General features: G+C 41.7%; 1 protein-coding gene across 1 annotated transcript in view; it reads left to right on the top strand.

The window, feature by feature from the left end:
* Positions 1–21,400, top strand: part of SACM1L (SAC1 like phosphatidylinositide phosphatase) — a gene marked incomplete in the record, with an annotated part of 118,278 nt that overhangs the window by 25,814 nt on the left and 71,064 nt on the right. The window contains 4 exon segments of the mRNA XM_072412027.1: positions 10,577–10,674; positions 11,957–12,031; positions 16,396–16,523; positions 17,316–17,465. Coding sequence (XP_072268128.1) covers positions 10,577–10,674; positions 11,957–12,031; positions 16,396–16,523; positions 17,316–17,465 — 451 coding nt within the window.

Genomic DNA, 21,400 nt, shown 5'->3' with positions numbered 1-21,400 from the left:
GCAGCAATCCTCTGAACGGATGACACAGAGCACAGATGGCACAGCAGCCTCACTAAGATCCGTGCTCAAGGTAGCAAAGGGTATTCAAAGCAGCCGGGCGGAGCAACCGGCTAAAACCCTCTGGGGAGAACTATGCCTAATTTTAATGGTTGACTTAAGTGATGCCAAACTGTCATTGGTCACCTACTATGCCCCAAACGATAACTAAAATACCTTTTTCATTAATTTGCTTCAATTAATTCAGAAATATATGCTGGGGGTTTAACTGTGTCTGGGGATGCAACCCTGATGCTGTGGCTAGATAAAAAAAAAAAGTTTGCAAAAACCCACTATGCAATATATCTTCTGGCTACTTTTCGTAGAGTACACTCTCTTTCTCCACCCATATAAACAACTGTCACGTATCGATCATATTTTTGATTCCCAACAGTTCTCCCACTTGCCACTCAATGCGAGATAATGGCAATTCCATGGTCTGTCCATGACGGAGTCATGGCGACCTTTTCCACCTTATTTCCCAAACCAAATTCTTTCAGGTGGTCGCTAAATGATTCCCTTCTTAGTGATCGAGCAACGTGTAATAAAATACAGACTGCGCTCTCTGATTATTTTGCTCTCAATCATACTCCTGAGGTCTAGAGTGAAACACTGGGGTCCTCACAAAGCGGTCATTAAAGGCTGCTTTATCCAGCTGGCATCACAAATTAAAAAGCAACAGTTAACACAAATAGCCCAACTAGAATGTGAATACATGGACCTTCGTAACTTGTTTTCGACCACCTCCACAAGGTAAGTGGGCAGACGTCTGGAATCAGTCCGAACGCCTTTGAATTCGTCCACTGTATCCCTGGCAAAAAAGCAACTGCGTTGGTCTAAAAACAAATTCTACCTGTATAGCAACAAGTCCCATACAATGTTGACGAGACAGCTGCGTCAGCCTGATCACCGATTCAGGCCTTAACGTCTACCTCACGAGTAACCCAGTACTTATTTTGCATGAATTTCATAAGCATCTAAGGGAACTGTACAAACCTCCGCCAATGGCGGGGAATTCCTCGATAAGCTAACTTTACCTGTACTCCCCAAAGCATTGGTCGATTGGAAGCTGCAATAAAGCAAAGAGAAGTCATGCTTGCCATTAAAACCCTGATGGCTTCTCGGCCTCATACTACAAAAAGTTTGCTGCTGATTTGGTGCCTCATCTGGTGCGAGTTTTTATTGATGTTTGAAAAGGGGGTGTTTAGGGTGATAGTGTATTGGAGGGGCCATATGCATGCTGCCAAGCTGGACACGGACTAAACCTCATGGACAAACTATCACCCCATCCCATTACTAAAATTGGATTTTAAACTGTTGGCTTCAGTTTTGGCAGCTTGTCTCAATAAAGGCATTGTTTGAGTGATAGGCATGGACCATATGGGCTTTATACCCAAAAGCCAGGCAGGAGAAAATATCCGTCGTATCCTTCACCTCATACATTATGCCCGCACTAGGAAGGTACTAGCGTTCCTCCTCAGCCTAGACATAAAAAAGGTTCGATTTTGATTCGGTCCTTTGGCCATGTCTTACACATCACCTCGAGAGGTGGCGCCTTGGTCCTCGCTTTGGTTGTTGAGTCTTGGCATTGTATAGGTCTCCTGAAGCCTTTATACAATATATGGGGTACAGGTCTCCGTATTTTCCCATAGGCAGGGCCACCAGACAGGGTTGCCCCCTATCTCCATTGCTTTTTTGCTGGCAACGAAGCCTTTGGCCCAAGCAATCAGGGATCACCCAGACATCTCAGGTATTGAGATAGGGGCTACAATAACAATGTCAACAACAAGCCTCTTTTCCATTCTTATAGGAGGAACGCCACTTGCGTTATCTAGGAGTGCACATCACTCCTACTTAACTATGTATGCTGCCAATATTCCAGGGCCACCTCTTTTCCTTGCTTGACTCCTGGAAGAGGTATCAAATATCTTGACTAGAACGCAAACTGTCAATAAAAATGACCTGTTTACCAAAATTGTTATACCCTGCCGATCAAGTGTCCTGTCTCTACCCTTAAAATTTTATAGAAGAGAATGCTAGCTTTTATTTAGAGTTCAAGTAGTCCTCACATTCCTCTGCAAATTCTCCATCGTCTACGGCAGCAGGGAGGCTTAACAGTACCCCACTTTCCATCCTACTACGCAGCAGGTCAGCTTGCACCTCTTACAGCAAACCATGTCAGATCTGGGCCTCCGCACTGGGTTTCCATTGAAGCCAAAGAAAATGGTCTCTGTTTCGGTTGAGACTATACTGTGGATCCCCTCCCAGGTACGTCCCACTATAAACAACCCCGTTACTCAGGCATTCTGTCCAGATTTGGGACTCAGTAAGGCGTCTGGGAGGACTGGAATCTAAGCATTCCCCACTCTCTACTATAATTAGCAATCCACTGTTCCTACTGGGACTGGAACACCCGCAGAGGTTTCAATGGTGGATAGAACGTGATCTCTATAAAATTCTCCACTTCTTGGACTTGTTAGGCAATGTAACAGCGCTTCATGAACAACATCAGATCCCTGATTCAGATTCCTTTCAGCTGCTGCAAATCACTCATTTTATATGCACCAGACTGAATATCGCCCCCCCCCCCCCCCGGGTGTGTGCCCCTGATCCACAGGCGAAAGAGGTGGTATTGACATTATATGATACTTTGTTGTGAAACCGTACCTTAGCACCATTGCCCTATATGAGCCTCTGGTAGGAGGATCTGCCCACTGTAGCATCAACGCCTCGGTAGTTGAAGTAAATTACAAACTTGATGCGTTGGTACATTGTCCCAATGCGATTAGCTAAGATAAATCATGATCTCAGACATTTTTATTTTTGTGGCTATGACTCACCTGGTACTTCTTATCTTATCTTGTGGGAATGCACCAAACTGCGTAGGTACTGCACACATGTATATCAAATAGCATACATGTTAGTGAGAAGGTCCTTTCCCAAACGTCCAGCAGAGACTCTGCTTAAATTGAAACCTGTGGTGTGCACTACAGTACAATTCTGTACTTTAACACATTAATTTACTGCAGCAAAGATGGTGATAGTAGGAGCCTGGTGGTCAGCCACCCCCACTATAGCCCAATTCAAGCATAAGACACCTGCTTCCTGGTAAACGAAAAAATGGGGGCTATACTTAACGACTCCATGTCTCGCTTTAGCAAGGTGTGGGCACCCTGGATTGAATAATATATGCCAATGGGGTGGGATTGCACAAGTTTAATGCTTTTAGACTTTTTTGTAGAGTGAAGACGCTAAACCTACGGGTACATCGATATCGTGATGTGAGATGAAAAACTTTATTTTGTTAATTTTGTTGAGCAACAGTAGCTTTTCATAGGGGCATGCATCGGCTGTATGAAGGTATATATCTGTATATCTTTTATTTAGCAGCAGTGGTAGTGATTACAAGTCAACAAGATAAAGGCTGTGTACAGGTTTTGTGTGTGTGATTATTATTATATATTATTAAACAGTATTTATATAGCACCAACATATTGCACTGCTGGGCGCTGGACATTAAATAGGGGTTGCAAATCACAGACGAATACAGACAGGGACACAGGAGGAGAGGACCCCACCCCGAAGAGCCTACATAATGTTCAAGCATGAACCCAATTTGCAGCAGCAGAGGAAGAAAAAAAAACTCTAAAGGTTCACTAAAACATACAAACATTATTTAGCAACACTAAGTAATTTAGAGATTTTTGTTTGTATTAGATATGTACCATGGCAAAAATATACCTTGAAAGACATCTTTCATAGCCTCCTTTCTTCACATCCTGTTCTCAGGTGACAACACTTCCTCCTTCCCCCTGAATAGCCCATCACCACAGTCCTTTTAGACTGTGGGGATGTAATAAAGTCATAAGGGATTATCATCAAAGATGCTCTCTCACAGCCACATGCATCATGAAAGAACCATCTCCAGCATCCCTTTGCAAATAAATGTTTATTTTAAGATATTAAAACAACTGTTGTGCAGATTACATGGGATATTTCCACCTCTATGGTCACCTTTTAGTGGTGCATAATGTAGCTGTGTGATGTTCTAAGATGTTTGATTACACAGGAAAAAAGCATGCCTAAATAAAGGGTACTAGGGAAGAGTTCCTTTGTACAAAGAGGCAGAGCAGTAAGTGTAGTAAGGAGTTCTTCCTGGGCTTCTGAAAAACAGAGTGTAAAATGCTAAATATGCCCCCAATCCTACCTCTCAACTACACACTTTTTAATTAAACAGTAAACAAGGCAGATTTGAGGTATAAAATCTTTTTCAATAATAATCATGAAAGTAAACAAGATTTTGGTGATCTAATTGATTTTCTATGAACAATGGTCAACACATTTTTTTTTTAATTAACTTATTTATTTTAAGAAAGAACAGCAGACATCAGATTACAAAACATAATAAATAAGGAGAAATATTACAGGGGAACAGTGTGCCTTGTCCCTAATATCTGCTATCTATTCAATACAGATATTTTGATCATACTAAATGCATTCCCTTTATTTGAAACACAAATTTTATTATGTGCCCGGTTTGGGTGGGAAAAATGTATACATATTTGCTTAGAAAAGATATACAAGAATTTGAGGGAGTCAGTTTCCTTTTCATCTCATTATGTTGACTATATGCTGTTACTTTTTACCTGCCTGGATGGCCACCTGATGAGAGGCATCTTGCCATGCAAATTAAGTCCTTTAGGTCAGATTATGAATTGGAGTTGGTAGCTTGTTGCTCAGGGATATTGTGGTTTAGAATCTCTATACTGGTAAGGCTCTTTCTCTGAAGGAATCTACCATGCCACATTTGGGAAATCCTGCCCTGATGAGACCTGGGTGGAGGAAGGACCCTGTCCCGGAGGCACCAGCACCACTTTGTCATATTCTGTTCTCAGCAAAGTTGCAAGGACAGAAACAAACTGCCTAACCACCATAGAAGTAAGGGGTGCCCACTTTCTTCTCCATGTGGCCCTGCTTTAACATGAATGCATGGGTTTGTGGTGGGTACATTTTACAAGCAAGTGTCGGAAACTCTTTAGGAATGCATTTTCACACTGCCATGACCAGGCCACACCCCACCATTAATCTTATTTACACAGGATGATCTAATGACTTTTGGGGCCTGCTTTGACTGCTAGTCTAGCTGCAGTCAGACTGTTCAAACCCCCTCTTCCTTCCCCTCTCTTCTAGCAAATTGTTACAAATTATACATTCCAGAGCAACCTTGTCTAATTTGATGTAACTGCACTTGCTACACCTTAACCACCTCCCTAATCTAGCTCTTTTATTCTGCTGGGTTAGGGTTAAAGTTTAGATTAGAAAAATGCAGCACATGGAAAACTGTACTTTAATCCAGATTAGACATCCCCATCCCCATATAAAGTGTTTAATTTAAAGATTACCTAAACGCAGAAATTTCACATTACATAAAAGGGTAGACAACTCTTTTATGTAAAGTTAAAAAAAAAAAAGAAAAGGGTGCAGCACCGCCCTCTAGTTCTCGATTGCCTAGCCTAGAATGAGTGGGAGCGCATAGCCTTCGGGATACCTACCCCAGGCATCCCGGGAGGCTCTTTGGTGCTCCTGCAAATGCCCGAGCATCTTGAGTGTGCACAGAAAGAGCCTTTTCGCGCAAACAGAAAAATTTGCATGCGCAGTGAGATCGGCAGATTTTATTTTCATCCTACATCACCTGATCTCGCACTTGGGTCGGGCAACATAGGATGAAGAACCAGGAAGAAGAGGCACCTGATCTCGCACCTGGGTCGCGTAACATAGGATGAAGAACCAGGAAGAAGAGGAGAAGATGGAGGTGCCTGTATCACTGGCTCTGGGTCAGATGTCAGGACAACGCGGGACCCAATGCAAGACACCCCCGGATCAGACTGCCCTGCGGGATTAAAGGTAAGTGTACTTTTTTTTTTTTTTGCCAGTTTTCAGTTTAATCCCTCTTTAATAAACCAGAGATGTAATGTTTACCTGTTTTGGGGTAGATGTAGGCAGCTGAAGGTAAGGTTTGTGTGCTGCAAACAGGAGACACATCCAGCTGAAGTGCAGCTCAATTTAGGCAATGGTGGTGATGTGCTCATGCCCGTTTAAAGTGAATGAGTAGACTAAGTGAAAAATAACAGCCTGTGATTGGAGAAGCCCTCCCTCATTTTTCTGGAATTTATGGAACCAGAGGGATTTCTGAATGGGATGCTCACTTGCTTGGATGTTGGTAAACCTTTTTACTTAATTCTCCTTAATTGTCTTGATTCTTTTGGGACATTTGTTCCATCCCCACTTGTATTTAGGGTACATCTATATATCTTTAAAAAGTCTTCAGTGTAAGGTTTTTTGTTGTGTGAAGTTGTTTAATACTTTGGTACCAGATTCATATATTTTTTTTGTTATCATGAAGTATGAAGCATCAACAGAATGTACACTTCATGTTTAAACTAACACTGAACAAAGTATCTCCTGTTTCTCCTGTTGATTGCAAGGTAGCATTATCAAAGAAAACCTTTTTTGCTGCTCTCCTTCCCCCGTTGAGATAAATGTATTACTAACCTTAAAGCCTAGCCTAAATGCTTGTTTATGTCAAGGGTTCTCATAAAAAGCATTTTTACTACCTTATCTATCCCTCACTTCTCTGCAGGCTTCACCTTTTTTCAACTAGTGGCTGTAGCCTCTTACATAAGTCACTACTACTTGTCGTTGCAGACGTTATCTCCACAATGCAAGGCTAGTGGCTCTACATTTTAAGGAAAGGAAAAAAACACACCAACTGTAGTGGTCAGAAAAAAGGAGTGCAGAGAGTACAGGGCGAAAGCTGGAATCCATCTTTAAGTAATGACAGAGTTATTGTCCTAAGAAAGGACCCATAGCAGAATTGGGGTAACATAAACCCCAATACCTAGTGGTCCTGCCATGAAGTTTCTTTGTAAGTCAATTCCTGTGAATGTCTACTGTTATCAGAATTGGGAAACCAGCCCTGAGAAAGGCCATGCAGGCAAAATAAATTGTGTATGAAAAAGGAGTAGGGGTTAGAATAGTTCCTGGGTGATAATAAGCATAGTAACAGACACCTTATGGTGCATAATACAGGTTGATACAAGAATTTATCCTAATATTGTGAAAGTGTGGCGGGGACAGGCACAGGAGGCAATCAACTGTAACTAATATATGGGTTATTGCAATGCAAAGTTAAACACTATTAGGAGAATATTTTTGAAGGAACAAGAAGGTCTCATTCACACGATGTGTGCTGGAGTACAATACAATGCACCTCACATTTTCACGATATGCAATGCAGTTGATTGCCACAATGCAGTGTTGCATCTGTTTTTGTGCTCAATGTAGTGAATGAAGTCAGTATCACAGTGGCTGTGATATGATAGTAGCAAGGTCAATGATAACGTTCCAAGTGTACAAGAGTCTTCTAGCCTGTGAAACCGGAGATACTTCTACATGTGGTGTTCTATCTTGTGACTAAGCAAAATATGCCACTGTCTAAAGTGGAACTTAAGTTGTACTTTTAAAAATGCTTGATGAAGCTGGTCATTACACTGCACAACAACCATTTTGCTACTGGGAATAACACATGTGATTTAACTGAGTGTGCTGATTCCAAATCTGAACTCAAAATTTGCCCATCACATTCAGATTTTAAGTTATAGGCGTGCTATAGCTGTTCAAATGATCGGTAATTGGGTAATGTATTTTTTCATAGGAACATTATAACTACCACTATGCTTTTTGCCGCCTCAGCTGAATCACGTTCCCTGGTGGCATGCATGTTCCAGCAGCAGCTGGGCATGTCTGGGCAATCAGTGAGCTGATGTAACCTAACCAAGAGGGTGGGATTTGCTTACAAGTATTACTTTGGATGTGAAATTGGAGGTCAGGATAAAAGCTGGGCACCTCAAATCTGCTGTCAGGTGTGTTATGTTGGCCTAACCCAATGTTTGAATGTGAAAAGGAATAAAATGCCTTTTGCTGTGCCTATAGTTTGGCATGAGCCAAAAGACCATCACTCAAACTGCTACTTCTGTATAAATAAAATTGCTGGGTTTTCGAGGGCAACTAAAGCTATGTACACACTTCCAATTATTATTGTTAGTAAACGAACGACGAACGATCCTGCACGATATCTGCGAACGATCGTATAACACCGATCCTGTACATACAGATAACGACACGATCATTCGCAGATATTGTACACACGATAGATGAGATCGCTTGAACGATACAGGAAGTGAGCGAACGTTCGTTCATCGCGCATGCTCAGACCATGAACGATCACTGAACGACCGTACACACGATAGATGGTCAACGATCGTCGTCCAATCCCATCCGCCGGTCCGGTCGTTCATTTCCAACGACTATTCTCGTTGGTCGGCGTCGTTGGTTACTTTTTTTACGAACGATTTTTGGCCAATCGGTTGTTCGTCGTTCGTTCGTCCGTCCATTTCCAACGATAAAAATTGGAAGTGTGTACGCAGCTTACGTCAAAGATCGTCTATCCTGATTGTGAATCTTCTCTGAAGCCAGTGCCACATGATGCAGAGAATATAGTGCCAGTCCCTCCTACATCAGTTGTTACTGACAGTGCCATGTCGGATGAGGAACGGGAGTATGATGTTAATGAATGTTATGAATCCTAATTTTAAGAAGGTAAGCTACATTTTATAAGCCAATTAGATTAGGATGATTTAGTAAGGAACCTGTCTTTGTCAAAAGAAAAGTCTGAGCGGTTGAACTTCACACTTTAGTGATCGTCACACAACGTTTGCAGGTTTTTACAAGCTGGAAAATGACATTTGCTTCTGTACTGATGTGAGTGGTCTGATAATGGAGTTAGGTTGCGAATACATACCAGAGCAGTGGAGATTGTTCATAGACTCGAGCAAAGCAAGTTTGAAAGCTGTATTGCTGCATAAAGGTAACAAAAAATCTTCTGTTCTTCTTGCTCATGCATAGGGAATGAGAGACATTTGAATCCATTGAGGTCTTTGAAATTGATTAACTATTCAAAACACAAGTGAAATGTGTGGTGAACTGAAGGTGGGGGCACTCCTTCTTGGCCTGCAATTGGGATATACAAAATATATGTGCTTTCTGTGCCTGCGGAACAGTTGTGATGACAGCAATCATTACAAAGTGAAAGAATGGTCACCCAGACCTGAACACACTGTTGGCCAGTACAACGTGAAGCATAAATCACTCATTGATCCACAGAAAAATTACCTTCTGCCACTTAATGATAAACTTGGATTAATGAAAATTTGTTGTTGCAATGGATCGTGATGGTATGGGTTTTCAGTATCTTAAGGACAAGTCTGGAAAAGGTATAACAGATGCTATACTAAAAGCAGGTATTTTTGTTGGTCCGCAAAACCGCAATTTGATATCTGATGCCACATTCAGGAACAAACCCAACCCACTTGAACTTGCTGCTTGGGATTCATTTGTGCTAGTTGCAAAAAATTTTCTGGGCCCCCAGCAAGCTGAAAACCATGCTGAACTTGTGAACAACATGCTAACAGCATACCATCAAATTGGCTGCCAAATGTCACCTAAAAATCATTTCTTACATTCCCATCTGGACTTCTTCCCACAAAATGTAGGTGATGTGAGTGATAAACAAGGAGAGAGGTTCCACTAGGACATTTCTGTTATGGAAACAAGATATCAAGGCCGGTGCAACCCCAACATGATGGGCGACTACCGCTGGTTTCTGCAACGGGAGACAGCGGAAAGCCACAAACGCAAAAGCAAGTGCCTGAAACACTTCTGAACGTGTACATGTTAGTTGAACAAAGACTCGGGTGAATTATATGTAATTGTATATGTTGCTGCAACATAAACCTAAGTTTTTTTAAGTCATGGAACTATGAGTCGAAAGTTAGTTATGTAGAGAGATTACATAGTAACTGCGGAACAAGAGACCGTAGCTAATCGCGTCTATACGCATAATTAACTTAAGATCCTGATGTCCTAGGTAGAGATCTTCAGATTGGGATTCAGCGCACTTGATTTAGTAAAGGGCACATGGATTAGACCAAGTAGCAGACAATATTTATTTTTTTTGTTATGCAGTGTTATTGCAGAAAGGGATATGTCCCTTCTGCAGTAATCCCTTCTACCTGCCTGATCAGAGAGAGGATGTTTAGCAGCAGAAAAGAAGTGTTGTGGGTAAAAGTGCTGCATAAAAGTTAAGTATTGTAACAAAAATGTGTTTTATTTTCTTTTGTGTACCATTCATTTTTATCTTTTTGTTTGTTTGAGTCTCCTTTAAATCTTTAAATTGATCTGATAATAAAAACAGTACCATATTTATGTATTGAATATACTTCTTCAGATGCTGTGAAACACACTTTGAAAATTAGAAGGAAATTCATGAATACATTATTTTTAAAAATAAAACTTCTGTTTAGTCATTGCATTCCAAATAGTTTGAATTTATTAGTAAGAGGCAATAAAAATGTACTGTTATGTTCTTATATTCGGCTTTTACTCAATGGCCTCAATATTGTTTGTTTTTTGCTTTCAATAGGCACACAACACCTGAAAAGTTTTTTGTGGAAGCTTGTGATGATGGAGTAGAGGATGTCCTTGCTATTGACAGAGTGTCAACAGAAGTCGCTTTGACAGGTAGCAACAAGTTTAGCAAATACTGCCTTGCTGGTCAGCTCAAGCAATCACACATGTATTGGGGGTGATGATTACTGTACAGGTTTAAGCCTAAACAATGTCTATTACTGTCTGATGAGATTTTAAATTCTGGGGAGACTGTGGTGCAAGGTCTTTTTTATATATAAAAAAAAAAAATGAATGGCACAGACAAACATTTTAGCTTTCATTTTCTTACTGACCAATTTCTTACTGACTTACTGAAAACAAAATTAAAATCGGTTTACTTGCACCAACCTAACTTGGATGTACCCTTTTTTAGGAAACATGATTTGTTCAATCCTTGTAAATCATTGCAGATGGATGTCTTACACTGCTTTCCTTCCATACCCTGTGGACCTGATTTTTTTAAAGCTCGCCAAGGCTGGAGAAGGTAAACAATTGTGGGAGAAACTAGATGATCCAGCAAAACTGTAATGGATCTGGTCCAGGACCGAAAACATGTAATACTAATAGAAAACGATTTTAATAACTCCATTACAGATTTTCTGGATCATCTAGGTTTTCCCATGATTGTGTGTGTTCTCCAGCCTTGGAGCACTTTAATAAATCAGGCCAAGTATATCCTACTTCTCTCTTTCTCTCCTGAACATAGTGCCTGTTATCATTCTCTCTATACTCCTGTCCTGAACATAATGCACTGGTCATTTTCTCCAAGCTCCTGTCTTGCCCATAGGCCACCTGTTTTCCCCCTAAACTCCTTTTTTGCACACTGTGTTCCCTGCCTTTCCTCCAAGGATATCCCATGCACGATGCTGCCTGCTGTCATATTCACTGCTCATTTGTGAGCTAAGACACACCTTTAGCAACTGGGATGGGAGATAGGACAATCAGCACAACAGTTGTGAAAACATGTTTTGAATATTCAAGTTAATGTATTTGAGTAAATTTAAACAGTTCTAAGAGGCAGTGAAGTTGTGGTGTGATTACAGCTCCCTCACACCCTCTGAACTGCTTCTTCTCATAAAGACCAATGGTGGGGGGAAGGATGAGCAGTTTAGCAACACCAGCTGCAAAATGTTTAAAAGTTAGTTCTTTAAGAACTAGTGCAGCGGTGCAGGCAGCTAAATGGCTGATAAAGTGCCAACTCCTGTGAGCTGCACAGGAACCTTTGTTCTTGCCACCATTCTAAACAATGCTTTGGTAACTTGGCTAGCTTTACAGAATGATTCATTGTTTTTGGAGGGTTTAGTTTGCTGTTAACATATTAAATGTCTGGAGTTGTAAAAACTTTGTTTTGCAGGAAAGAAAGATATACCTCCATCAGCAATTACAAGGCCTATATGTGGCATTTTAGGTACTATTCGACTAGTTGCTGGTAAGCTTTGATTTATTTATAACTGTGTATTTTTAAAACCTGAAATATATTTACAAGTTATAAAAACTCTGTTGAATACAGTGGCCTTTCTTTTTCCTTAAACTGGAGCAAACCATTTTTTATCATTGTACCTTGAAGGAAGATAATTTTCAGCTGTATTGGGTGCTTGAGATCGATAAAGCTGTGGTGTGCTTACTTTTAAGCTACGGTACACTATTTAATATATTGATACTCTCCCAAAATGCCTTTCTGGGTAGCATGTTCCACCTGAGAAACATGTTTTATCTCCAACTGGAATAGAAAACACATATTTGAAAACATCTAAAATAGAATTTGTTCTTCCAAACCAATCAGTTTGTGTTTCCTCAGGCCAGAGAGACGACTCTGGATTTTGGTTTTAGGAGGCTCAGCTTAGTGTTTTGGCTGTGGGCCAATCACCCTTTTGCCTCATTAGAGAGTGTTTTTTAAACCATTATGCCCCCCCCCCCCCCCAGTCCTTCCTAAAACAGAAACAAAGAAGCCTAGGGTCCACTGCCCTTTCAGTGCTTGGAGAGGACATAAACTGGGGTGTGGCTTACGCCCTTGGTGCTCTGCTGGATGGTATCGGATAGGTAGTCTTCTGCTGCTACTACAAAGTTGTCTGCTCAGCTTCAATTGAAGCTTCCTTCAGTAATTATGCCTTCAGAGTCATTATGCCTCTAGCATCAAGATATTGTCAAGGTGTGCTATCGTCATATGCAAAAGCAGTGGTGCAGTAACAGAGAAACTAATGTCACCATTAGAGCAATAGAATAAATTCGGTCATTTGGGCAAGCACCTTAACTAGAAACTGAGCCTGGTATAGGTTGACAGGATTGAGTATAGTAGGACTGCCATCCAAAAATCCCATTAGGAATATAATCTACCATCATTGTTGCAGCACTTGACACCCAGCTGAAAGGAAATGGCATTAGATAGTAGGCCATTAAACCCTTGAACTTAGTATAAGCCACACAGGTGTTTTTTTTTTTTTTTTTTTTTCTTCAGAAGTTAGGGAACTTGTCTTTAGAAAAATGGGTCTTCTTTAGGAATGCCACCTGTACCAATTGTCTGTAGTATTCAGATAAGACAGCTGAATCTTTTTAAGAGAGAGCTCACTAACTAGTGAAGTTATTGAAGGGTTTGCTAGCTTGTTAGCTAGTATTAGTTAATGAAGCTGTAATATTTCTCAAAGGAGGTGTCTGCTGCTTTACTTGGGGAGGAAAGGTATGGAGGGGAAAACTAAAAAGAGAGGAATTTAGATGGGGGCAAGAAGGAAAAGAGTGACAGAGGATAGAAAGAAGAGGAAAGGGGAGGATTAAATGTGCTATGCAAGAAATTATCGGTTTGTGGCAGCCCCTGTATTATGACCCAACTCATCAGTAACTACCCAAAAACAGCCGGGTGGTTACTGAAAATTGCCAGGTGTTGCACCCGGCTAAAAGGGGCTGGAGAGAACTAATAAACATCCCGGCTGTGGTATATTTTAAAACCAGGGACAGCCCATGGTCCAACGTCACAATCTGGGGAGTAGAACGGGGTTTCTTTTTCTGATTTTTTTTTTCCCGGCGTCATCCTGCTTAGAGCAACACACCACGCATGTTCTTGTTGGTGCTCGCTTTCTTGCGTTTGGTGGTACATGCTCCATAAAATGATGATCATTTAGGCGTTCCCGGTTTACCACTGTAGTAGCATGCCGTCCAACTCGACCTTTATCTGTTTGTGGTGTTTGGTATTTCAAACATATGGCTTCACAAACCTTCCAAATGAACTTAGGGTGAGGTACAGGCATTCTGTTGTTTTAAGAGAATGTAGGCATTCCACAAACATTGTTCCACAAGATGTCTGAAGATCTTTTTATAGTACTTTCTTTGTTGCTTTCTAACAGCAAGATAGAAAGTCATCGCCTAGTCGGCTCTGTCAACACCTCCCATGGTGCTAATATAGTCTATGACGACTTGTGGTTTCAGGATCTCTGAATAGTGGCGGTGTTATGCACTCAAAAGGCAGACATCAATCTTGTCATGCCATCAAAGTGCCATAATTTTGCCTTTCTGCCAGGCAACTATTTCCCCAGTCTTGAGCTTCTGTTTGGTGAACATAGATGGCATTTCATGCCAGTTAGCCCTAATGGTTCCATAAGCATCTGTTCTATGCTGGATGAGAAACTCAAAAAGTTCACTGGAGCTGTAAAAGTTGTCTGTAGTGACACAATAGCCTTGAATGAGCAATTGCTCAATAAGTGACAGGGCAGATGATGTTGCCACTTCATAGCTGCTGAATCTGGGGCTAAATTTTGTGCCTTTGCCAGTGTAAATTACAGAGTTCCAAATAAAGCCTGTTGCTGATTCGCGCAGCATAAACGATTTTACACCGAACTGTGCTCTCTTGGATGCTATGTATTGCACCCAGCTGAGCCTCCCCTTGTAGGCCAATATACTTTTGTGCATCTCTTTGTGGCACATAGCTTTTTTTGAAGTTGTTTAGGATCTCCTAATAGACCACCCAAGTTTTTTTGAGCCTAGGTGCAGGATAAGTGGTTCCATCAAAGTGTCATTATTTGTTAATCAAGCCAAATCTATATTCTGATATGACCATGGCAAAAAAAGTTGCAGCAATCAGTTTATTTATGGATCAATACCACTTTTGCAGGGGTCTCCCCACCACACCCTGGAGAATACCTAGGCCTTGAAAAGGCCAGATGTCCTTTCTGGTGAAGGTTCCCACTTCCGGCTTCTCGAAAACCTGCTGTGTGTAGCAGCTAATAGTTGCTTGGCGTACCTGTTGGTTTCCTCAACTTTTTTCTGAATGCCTTTGTCATTTAGAAATAATTCCAGATACGCCCAGGTTGTGTTCCACCTCTACCTTCAGGCCAGCCGCCCCAGTAAATGGGAATCTTGGGGTCACTGGCTGAGCCTGACTATTGTAAATCGAGCACCAAGTAAGAACATCACTAACCTCAGTCATAGAATCTTTGCTGTCAGTTTCGGTGTCCGATGACAGGTCTTCAGGCGCATCACTGTCGTTTGACTCCACTAGCAATTCCAAGTCGCTGTTTTCAAGTTGTTTCAAAACAGCTTGAGTTGAGAGATTCCTTTTGGAAGCCATGGCAGAGGTCAGAGCTTTTTTTTTTTTACCCCGACCTCAGGGGTTACCGCTAACAGATTTTATTGAGAAAATAATTAATTAGCAACCAAGTGAACAAGTAAGTCCTTGGTAGGTAGCAACTATCCATACAAACATATGAGTCCTTAGCTGATCAGGTCATGCACCGTATAGGGGCACCCCTTCGCTCTCCAGTATTCAATCTGGAGTATTCAGTCTGAAGTTCATGGTGGTGCTGATGGATTCAGGAAAGCTGGAGTAAAGTAGGTCCAGGCAACTGGTGGGCTAAGTCAAGGTCTGGGTCTGTCATCCAAGTCCATGAATGCTATGGGGGTTTAGTGGGGGGAGAAGGCTCACAAGTCGAACAGAGTCTAGTCTAGTACATTAGAGACCCCAACAAGAGAGATCAGTCGAACTCCTTCACTGAAGGCTTTTTAGGTTAGCCATAAGACCTCTGTGTTGTCAAATAGTAAAGTAGTGGAGGCATCATCCATCTCCATCGTGACCAGGAGCGAGAGGGGAGTCTCTCATCTGATACCCTAGGGGTTGTCTTAAAAAGTCTGCATCCCAACGCTCCAGATGGCCTTCAATGATCAAGGCAACTCTTTCTGCGGGGCATAGGTCCTCGCTTCACAGGGCCAAGGTGAATTTTTGTGTTGTTGGGGAGTCTGTAAATGGCAGAATTTTCAGCCACAGCCAGAATTAAGGAATATAACTAAAAGATTAAAGCAGGTGTGGATGAGGGCATTTCAGGGTTAGAAGAGTAGCAGAAAGAGTAAGGAGAAGCCCAATAACTTGCTCTCAGCTAAAGTAATGGTCTGTAGTGTCGTAGCAAGTCCAAACAAGAAATAAAAGAAGGTTTTGTGATTTTGTTGAAGTATTATTGGGAGTTGGAAAAAAACACTTAACCTCTGATTCTGCTATACCATTTTCTGGATTTTCTGTTTACTGACTTAACAGAGTTGTTGACTCTGATTTATTTTATTCATTGGTGAGCTATTTTCGGGAGCTTACATCATAAAGTAAAATTGCTGATCTATAAAAAGTGTGTCACATGAGTGTAAATTACAAATTATTGCGATGAAGATGGACAATTGTATCAATGCATTGCTGCTATGTTTAGCTGAATGACTTGAATACTATTTTCCTAAGTTTATGTCTCATGTTCTGAACTTCAAATATTTTTTGCCTTTTTTTGTTTTTTCACAATGTTTTACAATGTACACAATTTTGTATATCAGGGATGTATCTGATTGTGATCACAAGAAAGAAGAAAGTGGGAGATCTTTTTAATCATTCCATTTGGAAAGCCACAGGCTTTGATGTTATTTCCTATAAAAAGACAATTTTGCATTTAACAGATACTCAGGTGGGTTGTATACCTCATTCAAATAGTTAATATGGCAGAATTTCCTAATAACAAATATTTATGAAAATAAAAGTATACCCAAAAGTAGTAAAAGTGGAATGTAAAAACTGTTTATTTGAAGTAGATCTATACCAACCAAAGTTATTAAACAATGTATATACTTTATATTCATGTGTAGCTACAGTTATACTTTTAAAGGTTAAATGCACATTTATTCACCTTGCACTTTTCCTTTTCTTCCCCCCTTTCCCTTACTGCACCTTCCCATCCTCTTCCACAGATGCCTTCTTGCCAGGCTGCCAAGGGCCTTTCTCTTGCTCTTTGTTTATATCTGCTGACCAGGAGTCTTCTTTCCTACCTGCATCTGCCAGGTACAGCGTTGTACAAGCTGTACAGAAGTCTATAAGAATGTATAGCTCAGCTGTGGGCAGAAAAGAAGGCTTGCTGATGTCTTTGTTGATGGCAGAAAACTAACTACCTATGAGGGTGTTTATTTTTCGCACAATTTTTTTACAAAACATGTACCCTGTTATCAAGGAATTGCCTTTAAACTGCACAGATACTGTTAGATAGAATAGGAAAAAAATAGCAAAGGGTACACTAAAATCTAGAAAATGTGGGCCATCTTGCAGATGCTACCTAAAAAATGTATTTGTCTTGAGTTTTTTTGCTCTATCCTCTTTACAGACATTTTCTATAAGTTTCTGTCCTACATCCTATATTTTCCTTATGATCAGTGGTCATTCAAAATGTTACATGGAAGATTCTTGCTAATTTTTGTTGCTTTAACAGTTGCAGGATAACAAATCCTTCCTTTCTATGATCAGCCATGCTCTCAGTGTCGATGGATTTTACTTTTCCACATCATATGATCTCACCCACACGCTACAGAGACTATCAAATACAAGTCCGGAATTCCAAGAAATGAGTCTACTAGAAAGGGTATGAGTTATGACCTAAATACCTTATTTCTGCTTTTAACATATTGTACTGTTTTTTGCACTGCAAACCTTTAAAGTGAACTTGTAATAACAGAAAAACGGGGTTGTTACTAGTGTTGGTTGAATAGCTCACTATTCGATTCAACCGCTATTCGGTCGAATATTGCATAATTATTCGGGTGATCGAACGTCGAATTCGAACTCCATTAAAGTCAATGGGGGAAAAATCGGGTTGTTTTCTGGTCTGTGTAGAGCTTCTACAGCCTATAAATAAATTTAAAAAGACATGTCAAGACTCCCCCAGCTCTGCACAACACTATACAAGTAAAAAAAATAAGTAAGTCTTTTTTCTGTTGCTGGCAAGGTCATTTTATGGGGCGGTCAAGGGAACATGCAGGAATTTATACGGTTTCCGAGTGGAGGCAGAGAGGGGGCACAAGGTGGTTCCTCTGGTCTAAAAATTAGCCACCAGGTTTCACCACTCCGTTACAAGCCATACACAGGCTTCAGAGTACAGCCAGAGGTCTCTGAGGGGGGTCTTTCAGTCAAAAAATTAGCCAGCTAGACGGCTCTGTTATAAGTTACAAGTGACAGGTGGCAGCAGCAGGAGGAGGAGGCGGTGGGCACTGAGACGGAGCGGGGACCGCATCGGTAACTGGCATCGAGAGCTGGGTGTAGTGCATCATCAATGCCACCTAGATGGCTGTAATGCTATATTTAGGAATAAAGTAGTGACAGGTGGCAACAGCAGGAGCAGCAGGAGGCGGTGGGCCCTGAGACGGATCATGGACAGCATTGGTAACTGGCATCCAGAGCTGAGTATTGGGCAGGCGGCATCAGTTACAGCATGAGCAGGAGGCGGTGGGTCCTGAGAAGGAGCAAGGGCGGCATTAGAGGTTGAGGCCATCACCTATATGGACAGAGTGTAGAAGCTGTAGCTATTGAAGACATGAATGGATGAACGAGATTCCAATCTGCTCCTACTTACTATGTAGCAAAACCACATGAAACGGAACAGGCTTGGCGGACTCAGCGGGGAAAGAACACCCTGTTGTGCTAGAGTCTAGTCTGGCATCTAGAGCTGGGTACTGGGCAATTGGCAGGCAGCAGCAGTAACAGCATGGGGAGGAGGCGGCAGGCCCTGAGACAGAGTGTGGACAACATTTTTAACTGCCATCTAGAGCTGGGTATTGGGCAGGTGGTGGCAGCAGCAACAGCTTGAGGCTATCATCCTTAATTGACAGTGTAGAAGGTGTAGCTATTGGGATGAATCAGATTCCCACTGTCCCTACAGTGGCAGTGGGCCCTGGGATGTAGTAGTGTGGATGGCTGTTTTACTCCTCCTGCTCTTACTGCTGCCGCCTGCCCACTGCCCAGTACCCAGCTCTAGATGCCAGACACCAATTGCCAGCAATTTGAGTAGGGCATGTACCTGAGCATTACCTTTTTCAGGTTCCACCAGCGGTGAGCAGAAGCTGCAATGCAGATCGGCTGCTGTTTGTCGCATTGCTAGCAGTCAAGACCAGGCATCATTGCCATCCCCCACAACTTCTACCCCATTGTCCAATCTTTCTGTGGTTAGCATTAGCAGCATCCAACCTTCCATCCCCCAGATGCTGGAGTGCAAAAGGAAATATGGCCTAAATGACCCCAAAACAAAGCTAATGCATGCGGCAATTGCACAGCTGATTGCGTTAGAGCTCCTCCCTTACCGGCTAGTGAACTCCAATGCGCTGTGTTACGCATTCCTCTGCACTAACCCGCAGTACGTTATGCCTAAGTGACAGTATTTTGTAGAAAAATGTGTTCCTGCTTTGCATGAACACATGCAGAGCAATGTGTCCATAGCCCCGCAGCACTCATTTTCTGGCAAGGTTGTACCTGACAACCGACGGTTGAGCAAGCATGGAGTAGGAAGATATATTTCCTATACAGCTCACTGGGTAACTTTGGTGGCAACAGGGGAAGATGCAGCTGCAGCAAGACCTGCATTCCTACCTCTGCCTAAAGCACATCGCCATGCAATCTTCTCCATAACCTCCACTTCCACCTCCTCTTGTGCCTCAACCTCTTCCTCCAGGGACACTTTGCCATGGAGACCCAGCACCTCCCATTCAGCAGCATCTATTCATCGCCAGCAACAACCTGAAGTTTGCTTTTTCAGTGCACAATTCAGACGTTGCCACGCAGTCCTGAGGTTGCAAAGCCTGAGTTCCCTCAGCCACATGGGCACAGCCATTCTAAGTGCTTTGCAGAACCAGGCGGACATATGGCTAACTTCCAACAGACTTCAGCCAGGTAAAGTCGTGTGTGACAACGGGGCCAATCTGCTGGCAGCCTTCTACTCCTCCCCCTCGTGGTCCTCTACCTCTACTATGTCTCTGAGGTCTATAACTTGCAATGGAGCTGTATAATTGGTTCATTTTTTTACCGAGCACCTCCCTCCGGGCTCTCTGCCTCTATCTAGGCCTATATCACTTGTAATGGAGCTGTGTGATTCATAATATAATATTTGTATTTTTAGTAAAGAAATACATAAAATTTTCTTTCGTTTGGATAGATAGCAAGTGGTATCAAAAATAAATATCTGTATTTATTTACAGAAATACAGAAGTTTTTTCTGGCTTTTTTGATAGATAGCAAGTGGTATCAGAAATAAATATCTGTATTTTTTTACCCTGCATCTGGCTGCGTTTATGTAACACACTGACTGACTATTTTTATGTATCTATCTATCTATCTAGCTAACGGTGAAAAATTCTACCTATCTGAGTACAGTAGATTTCAGGACTGCACCAATACATTACAATCCAACAATCTATCATCTAGTGTGAGTGTGACAAAGTCCAAGTAAAGCACTTTTTTTTTAATTCGACAAAGCAAGCCAAGCAGCACAGAAAGGTTTTGATGCTTGCAAATCTTCGTCAGGAGTGGTAAATGCAGGCATGCCCTGGCCTAATATAGGCCAATGGCTCGTGTGTGGCATGCAGTGACAGACAGCCAATCGGCTGCCTGCCACAACAAACATGGAGGGGAGCATCCCTGCTGTTATTGGAGGGCCCTAGGCATCATGGGGGAGGTCCCTAGACATTGTTGGAGGGTCGTATTTGGGGCGTCGAATCCAACAAAATTCGTGTTGGGTCGACCCGAATTCGAACGGCCATATTCGGGTCGAATGTTAGGACGACCCGAATTCGAACAACAACACTAGTTGTTAGTACTAAGCGTTACCTAAAAAAAAATAGTTACTTATGATGTTATGCTCGACTCTCTGGCACATAGTTTGAGTTACGTAGCTGAAACAAAAGAAAATTTAGAGAAAGGTCAGAAGTCTTAAGACAATCCCCAAACAGCAGTTTTGTTGTTGTCTGGCTAAAGGAGGTATAAAGTCTTTGCTGACTGAAACTGTCTCTTACTTCATGCCCCCTCCAATATCGTCTTTAGGATTTTTAAGTGAGAGGCCATTCCTAGTTACGACCTGTATGACTTTTAAGCAGGAAAGATCAAGTTCTTCAAATTTGTTTTCATCTGGGGGAGTAACAAAGGGTTGTCTCGATCTTCCAGAATTGTAAAAATCAGTTACTAAAATGCACCTTTGCAGCTGCTACAATGCTAGAAAATTCCTTGTAGATTTCCTTGTGGCTTTACTGCTAGCCTTGCATGACTATTTCTGTGCTTTCATCCAAGCACATGGAGTAACAGGCTGCCTTTTGTAAATCAGTGGTGAGCTGCTGACAAACATCACTTGCCATGAGCTGGACTTATTCTTTAACAGTATTTCAGCTAAGTTGCATCTCAGAGATGCATTGAATAATTTTATTCTTGTTTGAAAAGGGAATCACTCCCAGACAACATGGTTGTTTTAGTACCATATTTTTCGGCGTATAAGACGCTCCGGCATATAAGACGCACCCAATTTTAAAGGAGGAAAATCTA

This window comes from Pyxicephalus adspersus, chromosome 5 (genome assembly GCF_032062135.1).
Source record: "Pyxicephalus adspersus chromosome 5, UCB_Pads_2.0, whole genome shotgun sequence".
Lineage (NCBI taxonomy): Eukaryota > Metazoa > Chordata > Amphibia > Anura > Pyxicephalidae > Pyxicephalus > Pyxicephalus adspersus.
This window is presented reverse-complemented; position numbering and strand designations above follow the sequence as displayed.